Raw genomic sequence first — 25,523 nt, 5'->3', positions numbered from 1 at the left:
AAGCCTAGTTTGATACCATTTGTTGAACACTACTGTTCTGGCAACCGCTAGCATGACACTGTTTAGACACCTTTCCTCTGTCTTTATACCTTTATTTGAGCCCTCAAACTCAAACTTTAAAACTTAACACTTTAATATGGTATGAAAGTTTGATCACCTTCTGAATTCCTAACACCCTAACCTCAATGACTCAGTGTGGTAATGTGTTAACGGGATCCACGGAAAGAAAGACTTATAGTTCTTAAAAGATAAACGTTATTATGAGTTAAAAATAATTGGATATTGAAACACCTCTTGATGTTTTCGATTTTTATACAATTTGTAAAATTAGTTTAACTGGTAGGTCGCCATTGTTGTTAACGTCGCAGGGCGGTGACGTCACTTGGTTACACTGCCGGGCTTCCAGAGTATGACTCTAGCGACATAAACATGTCAGCTGTTAAACCCTTTCAACTTGAACCCGAGAGGAAACATTATTGAGCATGACAGCCCTGTCGATATTTCACAAAACGAGCAGCAAAAGCAAAATGAACAGGAAAGACGTGATGAGACGAGTGTAGGGGGGAAAAAAACGGTGTTCTGCCAAAATGTGCTACACCGGCGAAACGTCTACAAGAGGCGAATTTGACACCTAAAGTACTACTGTGCGCTTTTAGCTTGTTTTGTTTTGATGCATACAGACAGAACGTACTAGAGATGGCTTAAGAAAATACTTAAATGTAGTAATATCAAATAAGGGTGGTTTAAATATGCTGCCTGACTAATGTGGCCAACAGACCAACGATCTGCTTTAAAGCTACCACAAGAAAACACAATGCTTAAAAGTATGAGAGGGATACACATGCAAAAAGTATTTTGAGGCAATGAAAAATTAATAAATGACTCAATAAAAACACAAATATTAAGTACTCGCCGCTTTTAACTGACGACGCATGTGCTGAACATCTCGCCGCGTAGAAGGAATTGCAGTAACGCGGTAGTATTCGTCAAGTGACAGTGACAATCTACGTCATCACAACGAGCGTCCATTTCGCGCTTAAAACATAGCGCCCTCCGTAGATCAAAACATGTACTTAATATTATAGATTTTTAAATCAATGCCAATATTTTATGTGTTTCTAATCATATATTTTAGTAAAAGAGAACAATTGTGGCTTATTAGAGCCTACAAGTCTTTAAGTCTGAGGTTCCTTTTACCATCTCTAGATGACCATTCAGCGCGGTCAGGAAATCCTCAATGAGAAGAGCCTTGACACAGCGGGCATCCAGGAACACATCCTGGACGTGACCGACGAGTGGACTCGGCTGGAGGAGCAGGCAGCCCAGCGCCTCACCCATCTACAGGAGGCGCTGAATTTTTTTCAGTTCTCTACCGAGACGGACGACCTGGTGGTCTGGCTACAGGACTCCTACCGCTTGGTGTCAAGCGAGGACTTTGGGCACGATGAGTACTCCACATGTTCACTACTCAAAAAGCACCGTGGCGTCAGTGAGGACATCGACAAGCACCGGCTACATGTGGTGGCATTGCGAAAACACATGGTGGCACTGCCATTGCGCTATCGAGAACAAGAGGTAGGTGGTGCTAAAATAGACATAAGACGCAAGGTTTGAGCATGCCAACTTAATTTTTTACTTAAATTAATGTGAGACAGATCTTTGTATGGCAGTTGGTGATGGTTTAATACGCAAGCATCAAACTTAAGGCCACATCAATCTGGTGTGGCCCATGAAGGTAAAACATGTGCTTTGATTTCATGTTTAGATATCAGAATATTTTGAGGGGTTTTCCTACCTTTTCTGAACAAAAAAATAAATAAATAAAAACACGTTTTTGGATATATCTATGGCGGAAAACACAGACAAGACTGAAAAAGCAGTTTCTGCTCTTTCACTCCTCTTTAAAAGAAACTGCTGTATTTTAAGCCAAAACAACTGTTGTGTTTGACAGAACAATATGTCTATATGCTGCCATAGCAGATTCATGGCGCATTAAGCCCCAAAACTATTTTTAATGTGTCCGTTTTACCCTGGAAACCCCCGTTTACAGACGTTGCGCAACCGCTTCTGTTTCAATCCAGCCATAAAACGAAGGTAATTAATTATATTTATTATTCAAAATGTCATTTTTAGCTTAAAATCATTAATTGATGTCTAATATTTCGTTTAAAAAAAAAAAAAAAACGACTTAAAAAAATTATTCACTCGCATATTGTATAACTTTTAAACAAATTACGTCACAATGAAAAAAAATGGTGTCTATAAAAAAGTCATGGATATCTACCTCATAACTATCGCTTAATGGTATTTTTTTTTGCTACTGTCGCATTTTCTCCAATAGTTTAGATGATAAATAATGGATCCAAACAAAGAAAAATTCATAAATATATGAAAAAGAAAATCTCGACTGCTCCATGATGTCTGTGATTTCGGCATTGCGACCCTTGTTATATTACCATGTTTTTTCACCCATAAAATCCCCCCAAAATCCAGCTGTGGCCATTCACAGCTGTTTCTTGACACTCAGTGATACATGCTACATGGAGTTTTTGGATCGAAACAAGGTAAGTACGAGATAATATCTTGTTAAAGTCATGGCCTCTTTAATTCTGCTCTTGCGTGCTCTCACCTCCATAAGGGGTTTCACTGTTTAATTTTTATTTTTTTTAAATGCCCTTCTGTTCAAAATGTTTCTTCCCCTAGAAAATTGAGATTTTAAGCTTTCCAATGATGTATCACACGTGCATATCGAACAATTTTGAAATTTGGCCAAATTGGGGTCTCAGAGCAGAACGTCAAGTAACCTGAGTGTTTTCCGCCATACATATACAGTATGTGTGTGTGTGTGTATGTATATATATATATATATATGTGTGTATATGTATATATATATATATATTTATATCCTTTTTTTAAAATGAAAATCATAAAAATGAAAAATCAATTAAAAAAATATTTGTTATTGAGAGGCTCATTTTTTAGGTCAACGATGTCTCAAACGACGAATATCAGAATAGTTGTTGATTCATTTGATCGTGGTAACCCTGCTTGTCAGACATAATAGGCCTCTAAAGGAACCCATCACTATGTGGCCTGTGACATGAGCGAGTTTGACACCCCTGGTTTAGTGTATTTGATTTCGAGAGTTCTCTTTTTTATGCAGGAAGTTCAGGTTCGGATGGTGGAAGTGGAACAGCTATATACTGAGGTGGTGGAGGTGGGCGTCCTACGCCAGCAGTGGCTCCACGACGCCCTGGCCGTGTACCGCATGTTCAGTGAGGTCAACGCTTGCGAGCTGTGGATAGACGAAAAAGAGCAGTGGCTGAACAAGATGGAGATCCCAGAGAAGCTGGAGGATGTAGAGGTAGTAGCGCACAGGTCGGTTGTTTTTTTTTCCTTTCTGTCTATCTTGTTCGCCTGCTTGGTCATGCAGAATGGGAGATATCAATGCCTTTTTATGCTGATAAGTTTTTTTTGGGGTTTTTTTTGTACGGCAGGAAGAGTTGCCGAAAAAAATAAAATAAAAAATATAAATAAATAAAAGGAAAAAATTAATAAAGCATGGAAACCTTAATTTTTTTCTCACAGATTTGAGTCCCTGGACCAAGAGATGAACAGCTTAATGGGTAGGATCCTGGATGTTAACCAGATAGTCCAGCAACTTCTGGATGGAGGACATCCATCCTCCACAGAGGTCAGAGGATGTCAGGATCACCTCAATTCCAGGTATTCACCCAAAAATTCTAGCACAGTACATGGGTCGGCAACCCAAACTGTTGGAAGAGCCATACTAGGCCAAAATAACAACAACAACAAAATGTTTGGAGCCACAAAAAAAGCCTTATACAGTGGGGAGAACAAGTATTTGATACACTGCCGATTTTGCTGGTTTTCCCACTTGCATGCCATGTAGAGGTCTGTAATTTGTATCATAAGTTCTCTTCAACTGTGAGGGACGGAATCTAATACAAAAATCCAGAAAATCACGTTGTATAATTTTTAAATGCTAAATTTGTATTCAACTGCATGAAATAAGAATTTGATACATTACCAACTAGTAAATATTTTGGCTCTTGTTCTTTTTTAAGAACCCCTCCTGTTCTCCACTCATTACCGGAAGTAACTGCACCTGTTTGAACTTGTTACCTGTATAAAATACACCTGTTCACATGCTCAAACAAACAAACTCCAACCTCTCCACAATGGTCAAGACCAAAGAGCTGTGTAAGGACATCAGGGATAAAATAATAGACCTGCACAAGGCTGTGATGGGCTACAGGAAAATAAGCAAGCAGCTTGGTGAGAAGGTAACAACTGTTGGAGCGATTATTAGAAAATGGAAGAAGTTCAAGTTGACGGTCAATCTGCCTCGTTCTGGGGCTCCATGCAAGATCTCACCTCGTGGGGCATCACTGATCATGAGGAAGGTGAGGGATCAGCCCAGAACTACACGGCAGGACCTGGTCAATGACCTGAAGAGAGCTGGAACTACAGTCTCGAAGAAAACCATCAGAAACACATTACGCCGTCATGGATTAAAATCCTACAGCACACGCAAGGTCCCGCTGCTGAAGCCAGTGCATGTCCAGACACGTCTGAAGTTTGCCACTGACCATCTGGATGATCCAGAGGAGCAATGGGAGAAGGTCATGTGGTCGGATGAGACCAAAATTGAACTTTTTGGTCTAAACCCGGTTCATTTTGTTTGGAGGAAAAAGAAGGATGAGTACAACCCCAAGAACACCATCCCAACCGTGAAAGATGGAGGAGGAAACATCGTTTTTTGGGGCTGCTTGTCTGCCAAGGGTACAGGACGACTGCACCGTATTGAGGGGAGGATGGATGGGGCTATGTATTGCCAGATCTTGGCTGACAACCTCTTTCCTTCAGTGCGAGCCCTCAAGATGGGTCGTGGCTGGGTCTTCCAGCATGGCAACACACAGCCAAGGCAACTAAAGAGTGGCTCCGTAAGAAGCATCTTAAGGTCCTGGAGTGGCCTAGCCAGTCACCAGATCTGAACCCGATAGAAAATCTATGGAGGGAGCTGAAAGTTCGTGTTGCCCGGCAGCAGCCCTGAAACCTGAAGGCTCTGGAGAAGATCTGCATGGAGGAGTGGGCCAAAATCCCTGCTGCAGTGTGTGCAAACCTTGTCAAGGACTACAGGAAACGTTTGGTATCTGTAATAGCAAACAAAGGTTTCTGTACCAAATATTAAGTTCGATTTTTGTGATGTATCAAATACTTATTTCATGCAATTAAATGCAAATTTATTATTTAAAAATCATACACCGTGATTTTCTGTTTTTTTGTATTAGGTTCTGTCCCTCACAATTGAAGAGAACTTATGATTCAAATTACAGACCTCTACATGCTTTGCAAGTGGGAAAACCAGCAAAATCGGCAGTGTATCAAATACTTGTTCTCCCCACTGTATAAGCATTATAATGAAGGCAACACATGTTGTATGTACAGTGAGGCAAATAAGTATTTAGTCAACCACTACCGGTAATTGTGCAAGTTCTCCCTCTTGAAAATATTAGAGAGGCCTGTAATTGTAAACATGGGTAAACCTCAACCATGAGAGACAGAATGTGGAAAAAACAGAAAATCACATTGTTTGATTTTTAAAGAATTTATTTGCAAATCATGGTGGATAATAAGTATTTGGTCAATACCAAAAGTTCATCTCAATACTTTGTTATGTACCCTTTGTTGGCAATAACGGAGGCAAAACGTTTTCTGTAACTCTCCAGAAGCTTTTCACACACTGTCGCTGGTATTTTGGCCTATTCCTCCATGCAGATCTCCTCTAGAGCAGTAATGTTTTGGGGCTGTCGTTGGGCAACACGGACTTTCAACTCCCTCCACAGATATTCTATGGGGTTGAGATCTGGAGACTGGCTAGGCCACTCTAGGACCTTGAAATGCTCTTACGAAACCACTCCTTTGTTGCCCTGGCTGTGTGTTTGGGATCATTGTCATGCTGTAAGACTGAGCCACGTCTCATCTTCAATGCCCTTGCTGATGGAAGGAGATTTTCACTCAGAAACATGGCCCTATTCATTCTTTCCTTTACACAGATCAGTTGCCCTGGTCCCTTTGCAGAAAAACATCCCCAAAGCATGATGTTTCCACTCCCATGCTTCACAGTGGGTATGGTGTTCTTCGGGTGCAATTCAGAATTCTTTCTCCTCCAAACACGAGAACCTGTGTTTATACCAAAAAGTTCTATTTTGGATTCATCTGACCGTAACACATTCTCCCACTCCTCTTCTAGATCATCCAAATGCTCTCTAGCGAACCGCAGACAGGCCTGGACATGTACTGGCTTCAGCAGGGGGACACGTCTGGCAGTGCAGGATTTGAGTCCCAGGCGGTGCATTGTGTTACTGATAGTAGCCTTTGTTACTGTGGTCCCAGCTCTCTGTAGGTCATTCACTAGGTCCCCCCGTGTGGTTCTGGGATTTTTGCTCACCGTTCTTGTTATCATTTTGACAGTACGGGTTGAGATCTTGCATGGAGCCCCAGATCGAGGGAGATTATCAATGGTCTTGTATGTCTTCCATTTTCTAATAATTGCTCCCACAGTTGATTTCTTTACACCAAGCATTTTACCTATTGCAGATTCAGTCTTCCCAACCTGGTGCAGGTCAACAATTTTGTCTCTGGTGTCCTTCGACAGCTCTTTGGTCTTGGCCACGGTGGAGTTTGGAGTGTGATTGACTTAGCTTGTGGACAGGTGTCTTTTATACCGATAATGAGTTAAAACAGGTGCCATTAATACAGGTAACCAGTAGAGCCTTGTTAGACCATGTTAGAAGAAGTTAGACCTCTTTGACAGCCAGGAATCTTGCTTGTTAGTAGATGACCAAATACTTATTTTCCACTCTAATTTGGAAATAAATTCTTTAAAAATCAAACAATGTGATTTTCTGTTTTTTTGTTTTTTTTTTCACATTCTGTCTCTCATGGTTGAGGTCTACCGAGGTTGAGAATTACAGGCCTCTCTAATCTTTTCAAGAGAACTTGCACAGTTGGTGGTTGACTAAATACTTATTTGCCCCACTGTATCTATATTAGCCTACTATCAAAATGACTAAGTTGGTTATATATACATTATGAGCCTTCATGATAAAATGTTTATTTTCCTTGCAGTGCATTCTATAGAGAATGATGCATCACGTTACTACTTGTTGTTGTCCGATACTGCCTCAAGTATAACTTCATTACAATATTAATGAATTATGTTTAATTGCTTTGATAAAATTAAAGAAATGCAATAAAGAAATCCGAGTTTTGAATGTCATTTGTATTTTGAAGATTCGAAAAAAACAATAACAAAATAGAATGTGCATAATCGGAGTTCAAGGACCTGTATAAAAGCGATGGGTGTTCAATATCGATCACATCACACGACTCATCACAGAGTATGCTGCCACTGAATAGTATGCCTTCCCTGCAAATGTCTTTCCACATTACTCCTTTTGTGATTTGACCAAAAAAAAAAAAAAAAAAAACATTCAGAAAATCCTTCTGCATTGGCAATGAATGCAATTGATTCGGCCCAAGAAACGTTGAATCCTCTGTTCTCCTCAGTTTTTTTTTTCTCTTTTCCTCTTTGGAATCCATGTCCCGTTATATAGCCGCCGGTTCATTTACAACAGCCGCCCTGCTGATAGAAACGTGCGACGCAGGCTATGACGTAAATCTTCGTTGACAGAAATGTTAAAATGTAATAATTATTGTACACAGTTTTACAGCATTGGAAAACGTTAAGATTGTTTGTGTCATGTTTGTCCTCCTACAGAAACCATGTTAAAACAAAAACTATATTTCCCTCCCCCATATTTTTCCATTTTCAAACATTTTTGAAATGCTCCAGGGAGCCATTAGGGAAGCGCTAATGAGCCGCATGCGGCTCTCAAAACACGGGTTGCCGACCCCCGACTTAGGACAACCTCAAAAACTGGGATAGATGACAGAGCTATGGTATTAAAGATTTTGACTGTGTTTTGAGAGGTTTGAAGTAGACAAACACACACATTAATATTATCTATTTAGCATTAATGCTGGGTAATATGATATGTTGCCAAAATAATAAGAAATGACGTATCGTCATTCGTCATAAATTCCTTCTATTGTCACCATCGTCAATTTTAATAATATATCATGAAAGTATACTTTACTTAGCTCAACAGTGCTGGTATTTCTTAAATCAATGATGTTTGTCCTTTTACCAGCAAACCACGGGTGTGATAAATCACCACACAACACAAACATACGGTGCGTAAATAAATCAGTTAAATCAGTTAACTCATTAACTGACATTGATGATGATGGACATCCACTTCATTTAAACAGGAAAGAGGTGCAAAATAGAATGACCAGCTAGAAAAGAGTATTTTACCTGATGCCTGCCTGGATTTGGCTGATCAGCATGTTTCAATAGCAGGGAATGAGTTAATGAAAGTGAACGAACATAGCCACTTCTATTAAGAAAGAATCAGCCACCTACAAAGACAAGTAAATATTGATAACTTTTTTCTTTTAAATACTTAAGTCGAGTAATACAAAAAAAAAAAAAAACATTATATCTTTCTCGTGAAAGAAATGGCCCATATTGTGATAGAGGATTTTTTTTCCCATACCGCCCATTAACAAGTTGGTTTCTTGGCAGATGGAACAGCATCGTGGCTCTGGTGGAGCAGAAGAAAGCTCAGCTTGGCAGCATGCAACGTCTTCAAAACTACCTTCTGGAGTGTAGTGAGATCAAGTCACAGATCCAGGAAAAGCGCAAGGCTATTGATGCCACACAGTACGCAGGCAGCGACCTGGGCGGTGTACTGGCTTTGCAGCGTCGCCTCTCCACCATGGAGGGGGCTTTGTCTGTGCTGGAGCCCAAACTGATGCACCTACAGGTGAGTCAAGCCAAATCAATTATTCTTTTTAATCCTATCATGTTGAACTGCTTAAAGACAGAGAACGGTAAAATGAGTGCTGCAGATTAGTAAAATGTGGGTATTAGGGGTGGGAACCTCTTGGTACCTCACGATACAATACAATTTGCGATACAAAGCTCACGATAACGATGATCTCACAATATGGCGATACAACGATTATCGATACATTGATCAGGAAATCAATCTGGGATATTCTACAAAATAACTAATAAACAGAAAAGCAAGCTATCTTCATCCTTCTGCTCTAAGTTTATCACAAGTACACATCCAATCCATTTGAATGGGAGGGTGGCAGCGAATGAACCACTCCCACTGCCAGTCGACGAGGAACAGTATTTTCCGCACTATAAGGCGCATCGGAATATAAGGCGCACTTTCAATCAATGGCCTATTGAAAACTGTTTTCATATGCATTATAAGGCGCAGTAGTAGTAGTTGTTGGGGTTGCATTACGCATCCACTAAATGAAGCTGCGTTAAAGGGAATTTCATGCCATGATTAATTAATATTGATCCATATACAGCATATATAAGGCACATCAGCTTTTTAGAAAATTGCAGGATTTTAAATGCACCTTATAGTGCGGAAAATATAGTAGTTTTGGGCCATTTCAAGTCATTGCTGGTTAATTTTCAGTCATTTCCGGTTGATTTTGCATTTCAGGGTCACTTACTGCTGATTTTGGAACATTTTATGGGTCACTTCCTGTTCTGTAACCCAAATTCAACAATTCTGTAACCCACATTCAACAGGAAGTGACCCGAGAATCTCCCAAATGAATAGGCAGTCACTCAAATACAACAGGAAGTGACATGTAAATGCCCTAAAATGCACAGAAAGTTACCAGTAAATGCCCCGAAAATCGGAAAGATTTGACTGTTTCGAAGGAACAAACATTCATTCGCCCTTTGCAGTCTTAATGGAATGGGCGTAGAGCGCCGTCAATGGCAGCCATAGAGTTAACTGAAGACACTATTATGGTGAAAGATTTTGGTTGCAACTTGTTGGTTCCTTTTTTTTTTTTTTTTTTTTTCTTTTTTAACATCAACAGCTTCTTTAAAGGATATCTCGATTCTTGGCATGAGTGTATCGCTAACCTTTTGGGATGCAAAGTATCACGATATATCACCATTTCGATATTTTGTCACACCCCTAGTGGGTACAGATTAACTACAGAGTATGTTTTTTTTTTTTTTTTTTTTTTTTAATACCTGGCACCATTGGGCTTTGTTCGTTAGTAATCAATAGGAGTTTTATTAACCTCAAGCTGTGCCAAATTTAAACAAATCAATAATTCCTGAAAATGTTGTCAAGGTCAATGTTTCTCGGGTAAATAACTTTTAAATACATAAATTACCATAAGATACTTCAAATGACAAATTTCACCACAAAGTATGGTATTGAATACTGTAGTTTTACATATTCGTATCGTAGATTTCCGTATCATATGTCTCTAAGAAAAGTTGGATATACATGGGAACTGTTCCATGCTGCTGAAAAACATGTTTACTGTAGTTTTATTCCCAAAAAAGACAAATTTAAGATCTGATTTTGGTTTGCTGATCTAGGAGGAAGCAGAGCACTTGGCCACCGTACATGCCAGTCGTGCCACGGAGGTCCTCCTTCCATTCGATGGCATCAGTGTCGAGTGGGAAGAGCTTAAATGTACACTGCAAGGCTGCGAAGACTCACTAATGGTGGCCAGCAGGCTGCAGAGTTTCATCCAGGTCAGCCGATGGCGCTCACATCAGTGGCTTACCACTAACTCAATGCATTAAAACCGTTGCTTGATTAAGGACAAGCCTAATTTCGCCTTAAACAACTTACGTAGTGCCTCAATTTCAGTTTTCTTGGCAAGTGTGACAAGCACACACATAAATTCGAAACCATAAAAATTCCTTGTCCATGCATTCAATCAGGACCTGGACTTGTTCCTAACCTGGCTGGTCCAAACGCAGACAGCCGCCGCTTCAGAACAGCTACCTAATGACCTGGAGGAAGCAGAGCGACTCATTAACAAACACGCTGCACTCAAGGAAGAGATTGGACGGTGCGTACCTTCAAGATGTATCAGAATTTTTTGTTAACAAAAACTTACTTTCAAATGCAACACATCAGTCGCAGAGGATCTCAATAAACTGGATCAACATCAAATTAATGCTGCAACATTTAATAGTAGTAATTAGCAATTCGATTAGAAAAAAGCTTCGAATAAAATATTGCTGCTTCGAGTATTCATTTAATTAGAATGGTGTTGTAATGTTTTGGTTTGAAAGTGTTTACATTTAGTTTTATTGAGTTGGGTTGATACACTGCCCCCTAACAGCAACAGAGAATATGAATAACTCATTTCACATGCCTGAATCCAGCTGCTCCCTGTTAAGACCAACATTAGGTAAGTTTTTATATGAGATAATGTTTTTTTAATGCATTCGTAATTTAGTTTATAGGTTTTTTGGGCGGAATGAATGTTAAGAGCATTGTAAAAAACTAAATAAATAAATAGAAAAGTTAACATTTTATAGCATTATAGCCAGCGGGCTTTTGCTATGCAAGTTAGCCAATTGTTCTCTTGTTGTACTTAGATCCTCATTTATTTTTTAACCTGTTTGAGGCTAAACTCAAAAATTGTAATTTAATTTTAAATAAAAGTGCAATTCTCCATATTTTGAAGAAACACTCGGGAATTTTATTTTGTATTCGCATTTAATGCTCTTTTGAAACTGCAATCTTGAAATGTTCCTATCCGATTACTTGATTATTCGAAGTATTTAGTTGATAGATTAATCCATCCACTAAAATAATCGATAGCTGCGTCCCTACATCAAATCCATTTGGACTGCAAAGAGGTGCAAATTACAATGAGCAGCAAGACGGACAAAGATCATTCACAAATTAGCGCTGACAGACTCTCCCAGTTCAAATGGACTGGACATCTCTTGTAGTTAATTGGTGTTTTTAATATAGAATTTCTTATTTTTCTCACTACTGTACCACAACACATACTCTGAGAGTACTACAAATATACTGTACCTGAGCTGGCTTTGAATTAGTAAAGTCCTTTGTTCACAAAAAGATGGACTGATTCACCACGCTAGCCACAGAAAATACTAATCAAAATTGTTTTAAAAAAAAAAAAAAAAAAATGTGAAACTCAGTGTTTTGTAAAGGAAAAGTAGACAATCACATCACACTGTTTTTTTTTTTTTTTTTTTTTTTTTTCCGAACAAATGCACCACAATCACAAATTAACAACAACAACAAAAAATAGACAATTTTGGTAGACCAGCTGCAAAACATCCAAATACAAGTTCTTTCTTTGGAAAAAGTTCAACTCAACACCACCTGTCACACCAACACAAACTTTTTTTACAAGCTGAAGGCAGGTTAAGGTACCGCTCTTGTTGTTGTAAGTGTGTACACTATCATTTTTTTATCTATTCCTCTGTTGTTCATGGACGGACCACAATGACATTTTTTAAGCATATTTTCGGGATTTATACGCTTCAATCCTTGGAGCCCGACTTTTTATTAATGATTTGTGGATTCATTACTGCCTGTAGGTTAGGAGTTAGCCAGTAGAGGGAATGCTCACTCTTCATCACAGCCTTCAGCCTGTAGTAGCACACTCGTGCTAGTGCACAAAAAGTTGAACTCATAAGCACTTATATCAAACTTCTAACTCCGCAAAGGTTTACACACTACACTACTGTTGTCACAGATAATAAATCATAGTCCTATTTTCACAAAAAGTTTACTTCACTTTCCCCCCCACAGGTATGAAGAGGACTACGAGCGTCTGCAGGCCATGAATGAGCTGCTGGAGTCTGAGGAGGCGCCTCTTCCGCAAGCCGCCTTGCAGCAGTGGCTGCAGAAGCTGGACGTGGGCTGGAACAAGCTGCTGGAGATGTGGGACAGTCGGCGGGATGTTCTAGTGCAGGCGCACATCTTCCACCTTTTCCTGCGTGATGTCAAACAAGCTGAGTCCTTCATCAACAATCAGGTGAGGAAAGTTTTTGTTCATTAAAAAATGGGAGTAAAAAGAGATGATAATCCTTTTTTGACAAAAGGTTGGCCTCAAATTGAGTTTTCTGCTCAAACAAACAGCACCTGACTGCAATCAACTGATTGCACTTGTAAAACACCAGATTGGTGAAAAATTGTAGTCATCTTGTTTGGTTGGAATGAAATCCTGTACCCACAGCGAACCGGGTCAGAGACCACTGGTGTAAACTGCAGGACTATACTTCCGTGTGATGATAGTGTCATGATTTTCATTATAAAGTAATCGCAACCCACAGGTGTTGTCCGTCTCTGTACGGTAAAACCTGAAAGGGAAACACAACTGAAAAGAAAGTGCGGCTGGCTTGAGCACGGAATTGGAAAATTTCAGACAGCAAGCAGACAACAATAACATAGGGATTGTGGAAAAGGGTTTATTGAACACACACACAAAAAATACGATCAATAAATGCGAGACACAAAAAGGGTCTGTGACAGTACGTTGGGATCAATTGAAGAAAAAGGGAAAACAGTGGTGAGAAGCATACAAATGGAAAAAAACAAGGCAATGATGCAACTAACAATGAAGGGATATACAAACTGTCAAATGGCAACAAGTCAATACCTCGGCAAGCCGCCTAGGATCGGTTGAAAGACACTGCTGATGGGCTGGAATTGGATATAGGTAAGACGTTGGGAACTCATCCCACAGCTCTGTAACAAAACAATCTGACCAGCAGCAGAATGTGACAAAATCATCATCATTCAGATCTCTACCTATTTTCTAAGTGGGTTAACTTGCAAAATCACAAGGGGTGCAAATATTTCTCCTCCTCATTGTTTGTGTTTCTAATAACATATTTTAGTAAAAGAGAACAATTGGGGCTTATTAGAGCCTACAAGTCTTTAAGTCAGAGGTTCCCTTTAATGGTCTAAAAATATAGGTATTGGATCGCCATTGGGTCAGTAACGGCAAAACATCATTCCAAAAAAATTGTATCGGGACAGCCCTTCACTCAAATTTACTACATCACTTTAGAGATTTTTTCATTAAAATATGGAAGTAAAATGCACTGCTTTAGTCCTATAAGATCTTATTCAAAGCTGTATGCTAGAACTGAATTCATAGCCATCATATTGTAGGATTACATAAATTCTAAGTCTGGTGTTCACAAAAAGCAGCAGTCGCTTATCAACCAAATCAGATTTTTTTCACTAAAGGTTAGACTCAGATAAACCGCACTAATGACAAAAGCTACAATTCAATGTCAGTTGTTCCTGAAAAAAATAAATATCTGCTGTGTTTGCTGTAGGAATCTGCGCTGGCCCACGTAGAGCTTCCAACCACAGTGGAGACGGTGGAGGCCGCAGTGAAGAAACACAAGGACTTCACCACCACCATGGAGCTCAACCTTCACCGCATTAAGGCCGTCATTGAGGCCGGAGAGAGCCTCATCAGCCAGAACAACATCTACTCAGAGCGCATACGACAGCGTGTAGACACACTTGCCACAAGGTACCTAATGTTTTTTTTTTTTTTTTTTTTTTTTTAATTCACTAAGTAAAATGCGGCATGGCTTTGCAAAATGAGTTGGAATTCGAACAGATATTTGAGATAAAAGGCAAGAAGGTTTGACATGGTGAAAATTTTCTAAATTGACATCTGCTCATTAAATTCTCCATAAACACCTCTTTTATAGATTCAGAGTTCCAATTTTAATGAGATGAAAATTGCAAAATTTTCAATGACCATACTTTTTAAAAGGTAATGCACCAAAAAAGTTAGTGTATCACAAAAGTGAGTACACCTCTCGCATTTCTGCAGATATTTAAGTATATCTTTTCATAGGACAACACTGATAAAATGACACTTTGACACAATGAAAAGTAGTCTGTGTGCAGCTTATATAATAGAGTTAATTTATTTTCCCCTCAAAATAACTCAAAATATAGCCATTAATATCTAAAACCCTGGCAACAAAAGTGAATACACCGCATGGCAACTACGTACATCCCTAAATGTCCAAATTGAGTACTGCTTGTCGTTTTCCCTCCAAAATATCATGTTATCATGTTATCCCACCACCATGCTTGACTGTAGGCATGACACACATATCTTTGTACTCCTCACCTGGTCGCCGCCACACATGTTTGAGACCATCGGAACCAAACAAATTATTCTTCATCTCATCAGACCATAGGACATGGTTCCAGGAATCCATGTGCTTTGTTGACATGTCTACAGCAAACTGTTTGCGGGTTTTCTTGTGTACAGTCTTCAGAAGAGGCTTCCTCCTGGGGTGACAGCCATGCACACCAATTTTAATGTAGAGTATGGCGTATGGTCTGAGCACTAACAGGCTGACCCCGCCATCTCTTCAATCTCTGCAGCAAATGCTGACAGCACTCCTGTAACGAGTCACATGACATTTTGGAGGGAAAATGACAAGCAGTACTCAATTTGGACATTTAGGGATGTATGTAGTTCCAATGCCGTGTACTCACTTTTGTTGCCAGGGGTTTGGATGTTTATGGCTATATTTTCAGTTATTTTGAGGGGAAAATAAATTAACTCTATTATATTAGCTGCACAGAGACTACTTTTCATTGTGTCAAAGTGTAATTTTGTCAGTGTTGTCCCATGAAAAGATATACTTAGATCTCTGCAGAAATGCAAGGGGTGTACTCACTTTTGTGATACACTGTAGAAGTAATGGGTTTCAGAATGAAGATAATTTCGTACCTATTTTTCCCACTGTATTTTTTATTGATTTTCCAACAAATAAATCACACCGTCAAAAACAATACCATAAAAAACACACCAGAACACACACCCCCCCAAAAAAAAAAAACAATTGTTCCTCTACCATTATTAAGCTCCAGTTTCACCTCTTTTTTTTTCTTCCTCCTCCTTCTTCCCCTTTTATCCTCCATAACACAGAATCACAGTTCACAGTTTGATCCAGTGGCCCTCATGTTAGTTTCCTCTTTTTGACATAACTCATAAAAGGTGTCCACATGTCCTCAAAAGTCTGTTGTTTACCCTTCAAAATGTATGTCATGCGTTCTAGAGGCATTATTAACAATATGTGATTCATCCACTGTTTGGTAGAAGGTCCACAATGGCGTACCGCAAGCAACACGTCACTTCCGCTCATTAATATTCATGGCATTAGCTACGGTTGCTATGCAAGGACAAGCCACCATTTGTCCCTAATAGGAAATGAATGGAAATCGTGTACGAAGGAGATGTTTACAGCGCTAAACCTACCAATTCTCTCCGAAAATGATGTGCCTGGTGCCAAATTGACTGGCATAGATGTGGAAGAACATAAAAATGTTCAGTTAAAGAGATGGCTTTAGCGTCGAAGGCTGAAAAAGACGAAAAAAACGAGCCGACCTAAGCATAGCTTTAGCTTTTTTTTAATCGACGCGACTCTCTCATACCGTTCTTGGGGGTAATTTAGTTAGCTTTGTGGAGCGGTCGCAAATGCTACTCAGTGACAGCCAACGAACACTTTAAATTTTTTCATTGATAACACATCTTAATCCTATAATTTATTTACACTTCCCCCTTACTAAAGTTTTATATATATATATATATATATATTTATATATATATATATATATATATATATATATATATATATATATATATATATATATATATATATATATATATATATATATATATATATATACACACATATATATATTAGGGCTGTCAAAATTATCGCGTTAACGCGTGGTAATTAATATTTTTAATTAATCACGTTAAAATATTTGACGCAATTAACGCACTAGGCCCGCTCAGACAGATTTAAATGTCAGTACGGTGAAAGGCCAACTTGTTAATTGTGTTTTATGGAGTTTTTTCGCCCTCTGCTGGTGCTTGGGTGTGACTTGCATATGTTATGTGGCGTAATGTCGCCCTCTGCTGGCGATTCAGTGCAGCTGATTATTTGGGTTTCGGCGCGCTTTTCTGACGTGATTATATGTCGACGCGAACTCACACTAATACACAGTGCTATTCAGACCAGCTAACGTCCGCATCCAGTATTCAGTGGCAGTTCTCATAGCCCCATCACACTGTTTGTGTCTAATACATGCGTCGCTTGTGAGTTATATTCCTCCTTTGTTTATATTCATGAGCATTAGATAGTTATTGATGATGTGTATTTGAATTTGTTCACATATGTGGTGAAATGCAGTTACATTGTTAGATGCTTGTGAGCTAATTGGCTAGTGCTACTGCTCAAATGGACACGTGTGTGTACATTTTATGTTATTTTGTGATTTATGCAAGTTATTGACACATTGCCTTGTTATTTTCAGTTTTACAAAAATACAAGAAACGTGCTCCTGTCAAAAAGAGATGACTTCAGTAAAGCCCATGCAACTTTGCCACACCGTCTGATTTCTTTTTGGAACTTATGTTCGCTATCTGTCAGTTTGTGTACTCACACACATTGAGGACAGAATAGGGCCACTAGTTTATTTTTTGATTGAAAATTTTACAAATTTTATTAAAACGAAAACATTAAGAGGCGTTTTAATATAACATTTCTATAACTTGTACTAATATTCATCTTTTAAGAACTACAAGTCTTTCTATCCATGGATCACTTTAACAGAATGTTAATAATGTTAATGCCATTTTGTTGATTTATTGTTATAATAAACAAATACAGTCCTTATGTACCGTATGTTGAATGTATATATCCATCTTGTCTTATCTTTCCATTCCAACAATAATTTACAGAAAAATATGGCATATTTTATAGATGGTTTGAATTGCGATTAATTGCGATTAATTACGATTAATTAATTTTTAAGCTGTAATTAACTCGATTAAAAATTTTAATCGTTTGACAGCCCTAATATATATATATATATAACAGAAACTGTAACAGTGGCAGTCAGATACCATTGTAGTTTTTTCAGGTCATTCATTGTCAGACAGAAGCAGTACGGCACAACGTTACGCTAAAAAAAATAAAGTAAAAATATAAAAATGCCTTACCTCTTTGTCCTCTGAAAGACCATGCCAACCCAACATAATGTTTAATGCATATGAAACGTGAATGGATTCGCCGAGCTGGTGTTAAAGTCCGCGCATGTTGATTCGGTTTTCACATTTTTTCCTCCCGAGTTTTTGGTTTCCGGGAACGTATGAAGAAAACATCCTTCATGGTCGTAATGTCTACAGTCGTTTCTACAAGTTCCAAAAAAGCAATGCGTGATCGCCATGTTCGTTTTTGAAAGATTACCGGCGAAAAGTAGCACTTTTTACGTGGGGTCTATGCGAGGGCGGGTCTATAATGTCCCACTTCGGCTTTACTTCCGCTTTACGATGCGAAGTCACGGTCTAAAAATAGCCTGCGTGCGGTACGCCATTCGATTTCCACACCAGTGCAATGCATTTCTTCGCCATTGTTAAACCAAGATTAATAAGTGTCTGTTCATGTTTCCTAAAATTATGTTCTTCTGGAAACAGTCCCAACAAAAAAAACTTTGGTCCAAATGGAATGTCTTTTAAAATCACTTCCTCCAACATCTTTTTTACCTCGTGCCAAAATTTCTTAACTTCTCCGCATTGCCATACACAGTGAAATAGGGTACCTTTTTCTCTTGTACATTTAAAGCAGGTATCAGGAATGTTTTTATTATATCTGTTTAGTTCTACAGGTGTTATGTATGTTCGCATTATCCACTTATATTGAATAAGTCTCAGCCTTGCGTTCATACATTTAGTTTGAGCATTCACACACAATTTAGCCCAATCCCTTTCTGTTATATCCTCAACCAAATTATGACTCCATGCCCTCATTTTGTTTTTCGAGTTTTCAGGAGAGTTACACGTTAAAGTTGTATACCACCTCGAGATAGCCCCTCTCCCAAGGATGTCTTTAGTCATTAAATCTTCTAAGAGGGAGAGAGGCGGTTTAAGGAGATCAAGACTGTGATTTGTTTTAATAAAACTCCTGAGTTGCAAGTATTTAAAAAAATGTTTCCTATCTAGTCCAAATTTCAATCGTAATTGATCAAAGGACATCATAACATTGGTGTCAGATATATAAAAGTCATTAATTGTTTTAAGTCCCTTTGAGTGCCACAACTTAAATATAGCGTCCGCTCTCCCTGGAACGAACAAATTATTTCCCCAGACTGGGCTAAACCGGGATAACGTATTTGGTTCTTGTAAACATTCTTTTATTTGATGCCATATTTTTATCATGTTTTTCAGGATTGGGTTTTTGGTCTGCTTGAGCAACCATTTTTTTCAAATTAGAATATAGATATATTAAAAAAATGGCAACTAAAGACCACATGACTCCATTTTGACCCAACATGGAGGGTATTTGTTAAAAAAATAAAACATAATGGATCTCAGTTGGGCTTTCGTACCTATTTTTTAAAATTCTGCATCATTATGAGCATGGGATGTGTGAGGGTTTTCCATAAAAGTCCAATTGATTCTATTCAATGGCTCTTTTGAAAAATACAGACGTTGCTGACAGTCTCAAACGGTAATTGGTTTGCAATTCGGATGCTGCTGCAAATGCACAACAGTAGACTGAACTGGAATGTGAAATAAATGAAATGAAATACAATTCCAGTCATTATTTTATGGCTAAAATAAATTGTCTTTATTATAAAATGCTATTACTAAAATGCTAAACTATTTTACTTATATTTTTATTTCTCTTTTACTTCTTTTTCTCATTTGTGAATAGCCTGGCCCAATATTTATGTCTAAATTGTGCGTTTCTTCTTTGATTCATGTTCAAGCTAATGTGAGTGCAGCTGTCTAATTGCTATTCAGCCACGATACAACAATAAGCATTAGCAGCCAGAACACAAGTGACACCTGCCCTTGAAATCCGACTGTGTATGTATCCCTGCGTGAGTATGTGTGTGCGTGGGGGTGTGCGTGTATGTGTGTGAAGTGGGGGCAGGGCTAGTGTTGTTGGGTGAGGTATCTGTGAACCTATCCACTCAATTTAAAGAAGCATGTACACTGTAGGTATTAGCTATTACCAGTGTTGTTTTTTGCGCCCCTTGTAATTTTCGTCTTAGTCTTTTGGACGATAATACTTATTAATTTTAGTCATATTTTGGTCATTTCAAAATGTGTTTGTCTTCGCCTAGTTTTTTTTTTTTTTTTTTTTTTTTGACGAAAGTTGATGTTTACTCAATATTTTCATCTGTAAAATTCAAAAGTATCTTTTCCAAAATAAATAAATGGTAACACTTTATAATAACTATCCTTTTTACTAGTTGATAGATCATTAGTAAACTGTTGATAAATGATTTATTGTTGATTTGTGAAGTATTTGTTAACAGTTTGTTAAGCATTTACAGGGTGTTTCAATATGGTTGACCCCATTCTAAATGCCCATGCTAGTTGCTGGATCTTAATAAAACTATATACACTTTATGTTGAAGGTCATAAGTTTTATTGGTTAAATATACAAAGAAAAGTACAAATATTTGTTGGTTCTATGGCAGATTTTCATAAATGTGCAACATGAGCGCTGCCTGCAAAATGCCTTATCAAAGTGCCTTGTCTTTTGAAGTGAACGGCATTTCTTAACCTGAAAAGATAGAAATGCCAAACGTTACACACAAAACTTGAAACGTTTCTACACAAACTGTGTTTCAGGTTAAGAACACCCTGTAAATGCTTAACAAACTGTTAACAAATACTTCACAAATCAACAGTAAATCATTTGTCAACAGTTTACTAATGATCTATTAACTAGTAAAACGGATAGTTATTATAAAGTGTTACCAAATATTCCAAGTTCCAACAATTTCTAAGGAACATTGACAGATGAGCACATATTGTGGCATCTACAAGCATCTTCAAATCTATCACATGATATTACACACAGTAGAAAAACAGTGCATTATTTTCAATTAATTATACCCACCTGAGCGCCACGAACTGTATGTAAAAAAAAGTTTGACAGTTTAAGAGGATGCTCGCTGTTAGCAATAGCCTAATGGTAAGGTGAACATGAATGCTATGCTAATGCTACGAGTTACATTTAGTGTGTTATGATCACTCAGCACAGACCTTTAAAGGCGAAAGCAACATTGCATATTCTCTCTTGCCAAGATAAGGAGATAAATCTTACTGTGTGTGTCTCAAAACAAGCAACGGGGAAATTGGAGAAGTACTTAGTGTGTGAGTTTGGGGAGGTGCAGCATGTCACATGAGTGACACAACCTGACACTGCTATGATGTAGGCTAACACATAAAATATCACACGTTGTGAATATGTGACGGAAACTATGGTACATTTTCTTCTCGTCTCGTCAGAGGAAAATTGGACTTCGTGTTGTTATGTTTTAGTCTCCCAAGACACGATATAGCTCGTTATGGTCTCGTCATCATCATGAAAAAAAATTTCATCGACGAAATATTGTCGTTTTAGTCATCATTGACGAAAATAATACTGGCTATTACATAATTGTGAATCAATGCAATGTAACATTAACATGTATGCAACAATTCGTAGGATCCCATTTATAGAATACCGCAGTCATCATTTTCAGTAAATCAGGATTGTCGATCTTTCTTTCTTGCATTATAAGGAGGCTTTACATACTCTTTTGTTGAAAGATGCAGAGTTTACAGTTAAATTAAGTGTGTGTACCATGGATGTCCTTGTGTGTTGCCTTCAGGGGAAACCAGAATCGTGAGCAGGCCCAGCAGTGGTTGGAAAAACTCAATGACCAGTGGGCTCTCCAGAGGTTTCTGCAGGACTGTCATGAGGTGAGTATGTCAAAGACCATGCTTGAATTGTTTTGAACCTCAAATCAATCCTTTGTTTACAAATAGTCAGAGTCCAATTTCCACTGAAATTGACTAGAGAATGCCTCTCTGAAAGCATATTTTTCTATTTGCTATTGTTGTGAAACCTGCCTGATTTTCTTCCAAGTTATTTTCTTTCTGTTTACTTTCCTGCTGCCAATCAGAGAGGAAAGTGACTCCAGCTCTGTAAATTTGGGGTTTCCATTTCTGATCCCCAATGCTGGTTGAGTTTGTAAGACCTTGTCTTTGGCTCAGCGTAATTATTTATGACTTTGGCTCCTCATAACTAATTTATCACACGAAGAAGACTGGGCCTCATTCTATAAATATACAGTATTATACAGTATGGTTGAATATACTGTGGAAGATAGGTTCCTTAAGAAATTACAGAAAATGTGATGTGAAAGTCACATTTTTCTTTGGTATTATTATATTCTATAAACATTCGATATAATGTATATAATGATAAATATGGCATAAATATTGGAGGTACATACAAGTTCATTAAAAAGTGATGTCAATATGGTACATCACAGGTTTACAAAACATCAAATGACAACAAAGTTACCCAAGGTCTGGCCCATCCCCCCCCAAATTGTTGCCACTCGCATCAAAGAGCACAATTACCTCATTCACTACCAGCGTCGTATAAACAATGTTGCTTATGTTCAACTGCTCATACAATTAGCAAAGAAAGAAAAAGAGTGGAAACAAACTTTTTTTGTGATGAAAAATGGGAATCGATTTTTCTTTTTGTAAGTTCTGGGTTTATATAACCATGGAAGACAATATTCTGTGGGGCTTGAAAGAAGGGGATGTCTTGTTACATGGTGTTTGGTCGTGAATGTGTTAACATTAACATATGTTACAGCAACATGTCCTGCACATTTATCTGATTGCATGTTTAATAGATGCAATTTAAAAAATTAATGAGCACCTTTACCAGTGGAAAAATTGCATTTGTCACCTGTGCCCACATCCTAAATTCAGATTTTTGTATGAAAAATAATCATTTAAATTCTTAAGAAAAGGTATGTTTTTATGAATATTTTTGCGCTCCAGGACATATGTCCAGTGCTCTATGTCCAAATTTTAATGAATTTGATCTTGGTTCATAAATTGATACTGTTGCTCAGTTTCCATTTGGATATGTTATTTTGGCAAATTATTGATTTGATTATTGATGATCCTTAAAATGCCTTGCACCCTTTGCCGATGAAATGTTATTGGGTCGAGACGTTTTTGGGTTTTGAAACGAGGAAATTTTGGAGGTCCGAGGCAATGTTGCACCAATACTATTTTTTGGCACCGATACGATACAGTGCAGTATCGCCCGATATTATTCCGATAAAGAGCTACATACTTGGATGTGAAATCATTGCATTTCATTAAATTACTTTTTATTCTATACCTGGTATGGGTGACAAATAATAATTTAATAATAATTGACCAATGACCGCAGGACAGCATCCTGTCCTTCTATCAGCCTCCCTGTCTGTGCAACCAGCAGCAACATAATAACTCCATCTTTATAGTAAAGGACAAATGCACGAGTGAGTCTCTCTCTGTGACACACATAGCTTAGCCACTTAGCTTAGCTTTATTTTGCTTACTTCTACAGCACTTTTGAAACAGGTCTCAAATTACTAAAGATGCACCGATACAGATACTAGTATCGGCAGGGGGCGCCGATCCGGCCAAAATGGTGGTATCGGTATCGGCGAGTACCAACAAAGACGGCGCCGATACCATTTACCGGTCCATTATTATAACATTTAACCGCAGCCTTTTTTTTTTCTCCTGGCGCTCACTACACTTTGTCTCTGTGCTGTGTGATGACACGTGAACAGCAAACATCTATCACTATTGGCCTGCTCCAGACCAATGAGAACGGGCCGATAGCCACTTCTGACCAATGAAATGGCCGACATGGCGACATGGCCGACATGGCGGCATGGCAGCGGTCGGGAAATATTTCAAAATAGAAATCCCGTCAATTAAAATCAATGGCTGCATGCAAGATTTGCGGCCTGAAAGTTTCGAGATGTGGAGTTAAATCGGCCAGTTTCAATACCTCGAACCTGATAAAACATTTGAAGACGAAACGCGAACGAACACAACGAGTTTGAGCCTGCAAGAGCAGGACTGCTATCCAGAGGAAGCAGGGCGCTGGACCGGAGCAACTATCTCTGGTCAGTTCACTTCGTCTACTTTACTTTTACTGTCTTTTAATGAAAGAAATGCCACAGTAATTTGGGAAGTGTTTCCAAAGTAGGGTTGCCACCTTTCAGAAATAGAAATAAGTGACCCACCCCCTCCCGAAAAAACGAGGCTAATAGAGAGACGGGATGCTGTGGTCAATTATTATTACTTATAATTGTGAGCGTCCGCAAATGCGGAAACAAGGTTGGACCTCGAAGCGGACAACAAGCGGGGGATAAGTACAAGGGTTTAATGATTGCAAACAAAAAATAACACGCGATCGCGGGATAGTAGAAATAACAAAAGGAGTCCGTGACAGCAGGTCGACGGAGCTCAATACTAAAAACTCGAAGATTAACTAAGACGATAGGCAGCGAGCCAAAAAGCCAAAATAAAAACACTCAAATACCTGCACAGGGTAGAGGTTACAAACGAGTGCAGCACACTAACAGAAAAAACCCAATGCAGGGGCGTAACAAGCAAATGTAGCGAGACTATAGTGCGAGATGTCAAATGGCGATCAGTAAAGCAAATATCTCAGCAGCCTTCTCTGAGCTCACCCGTGCTTAAATGCTGCGTTGATAAGCCCGCATTGGATTCAGGTGCGACGTCAGGAACGCCCCCACTAACAGCCCAGCAACAAAACACAATCTAACCAGCAGCAGAATGTGACAATAATTTCATGAAAGTTGCACTGTTTGGCCTTTGAGAGGTTTAAAAAAAAGTTTACTTAGTTCATTCAGAGTTTATTATTATGAACTTATTTTTACTTTCTTACTGTTGGGCTAGTATTATACTTTGTACTAGTCTTTTTCCTATTTTTCAAAGGTAAGCAACAGCCTGACAAAGCCTTGATAGCAATGATTTCACATCCAATTATGTAGCTCTTTGGGGGGGGGGGAGACATTATATACTTATATATAATCAGGGTGGTACTGGTATGGTATCGGTATCGGCCGATACTGCACAGCCAAGTATCGGTATCGGGGCCAAAAAATGGTATCGGTGCAACACTACAAATTACTGCGGCATATTTTGCAGTAAAAGACAATAAAAGTAAAGTAGACAAAGTGAACTGACCAGAATTTGTTGCACTGGTCCAGCCCCCTTTCTCTTGGTAGCAGTTGCTGTTGTTGCAGCCTCAAACGCTTTGTGTTCATTCACATGTTTCGTCTTCAAATATTTTATCATGTTCGAGGTATTGAAATTGGCCGGTTAAACTCCACCTCTCGAAATCTTGCATGCAGCCATTGTACTCGACAGAGTTTCTATGCTGAAATATTTCCAGACCGCCAACATTTGTTCTCCTGGTTTGTTTTTCCTCCATATGAAAAAGCTGCCCCGCCATTGGTTAAGAGCCCTCTCTCGTTGGTCTGGAGCAGGCCAGTAGCGATAGCTGCTTGGCTGGTATCACTGCACCAGTAGACCGAGGTTTCCGCTTAACGTCAGTGATGTTTGGGTTACTCTTTTCCCCATTTTCTGTAGACGAAAAAAGACAACAAATTACCGCAAGTTTCTAACTATAGAACACACCT

The 25,523-nt window shown here is 38.6% G+C and overlaps 1 protein-coding gene across 2 annotated transcripts in view; it reads left to right on the top strand.

Annotated features, from left to right (window-relative positions):
• Window positions 1-25,523, top strand: part of LOC130917414 (spectrin beta chain, non-erythrocytic 4-like) — a 113,351-nt gene that overhangs the window by 41,911 nt on the left and 45,917 nt on the right. For both annotated transcript variants that reach the window (XM_057838795.1, XM_057838796.1), the window contains exons 16-24: window positions 1,207-1,575; window positions 3,164-3,378; window positions 3,589-3,726; window positions 8,678-8,918; window positions 10,529-10,687; window positions 10,880-11,010; window positions 12,738-12,963; window positions 14,276-14,478; window positions 21,657-21,747. In XM_057838795.1, the coding sequence (XP_057694778.1) occupies window positions 1,207-1,575; window positions 3,164-3,378; window positions 3,589-3,726; window positions 8,678-8,918; window positions 10,529-10,687; window positions 10,880-11,010; window positions 12,738-12,963; window positions 14,276-14,478; window positions 21,657-21,747 (1,773 nt within the window). The remainder of the gene's footprint in view (window positions 1-1,206; window positions 1,576-3,163; window positions 3,379-3,588; window positions 3,727-8,677; window positions 8,919-10,528; window positions 10,688-10,879; window positions 11,011-12,737; window positions 12,964-14,275; window positions 14,479-21,656; window positions 21,748-25,523) is intronic.

This window comes from Corythoichthys intestinalis, chromosome 6 (assembly GCF_030265065.1).
Source record: "Corythoichthys intestinalis isolate RoL2023-P3 chromosome 6, ASM3026506v1, whole genome shotgun sequence".
NCBI lineage: Eukaryota > Metazoa > Chordata > Actinopteri > Syngnathiformes > Syngnathidae > Corythoichthys > Corythoichthys intestinalis.
This window is presented reverse-complemented; position numbering and strand designations above follow the sequence as displayed.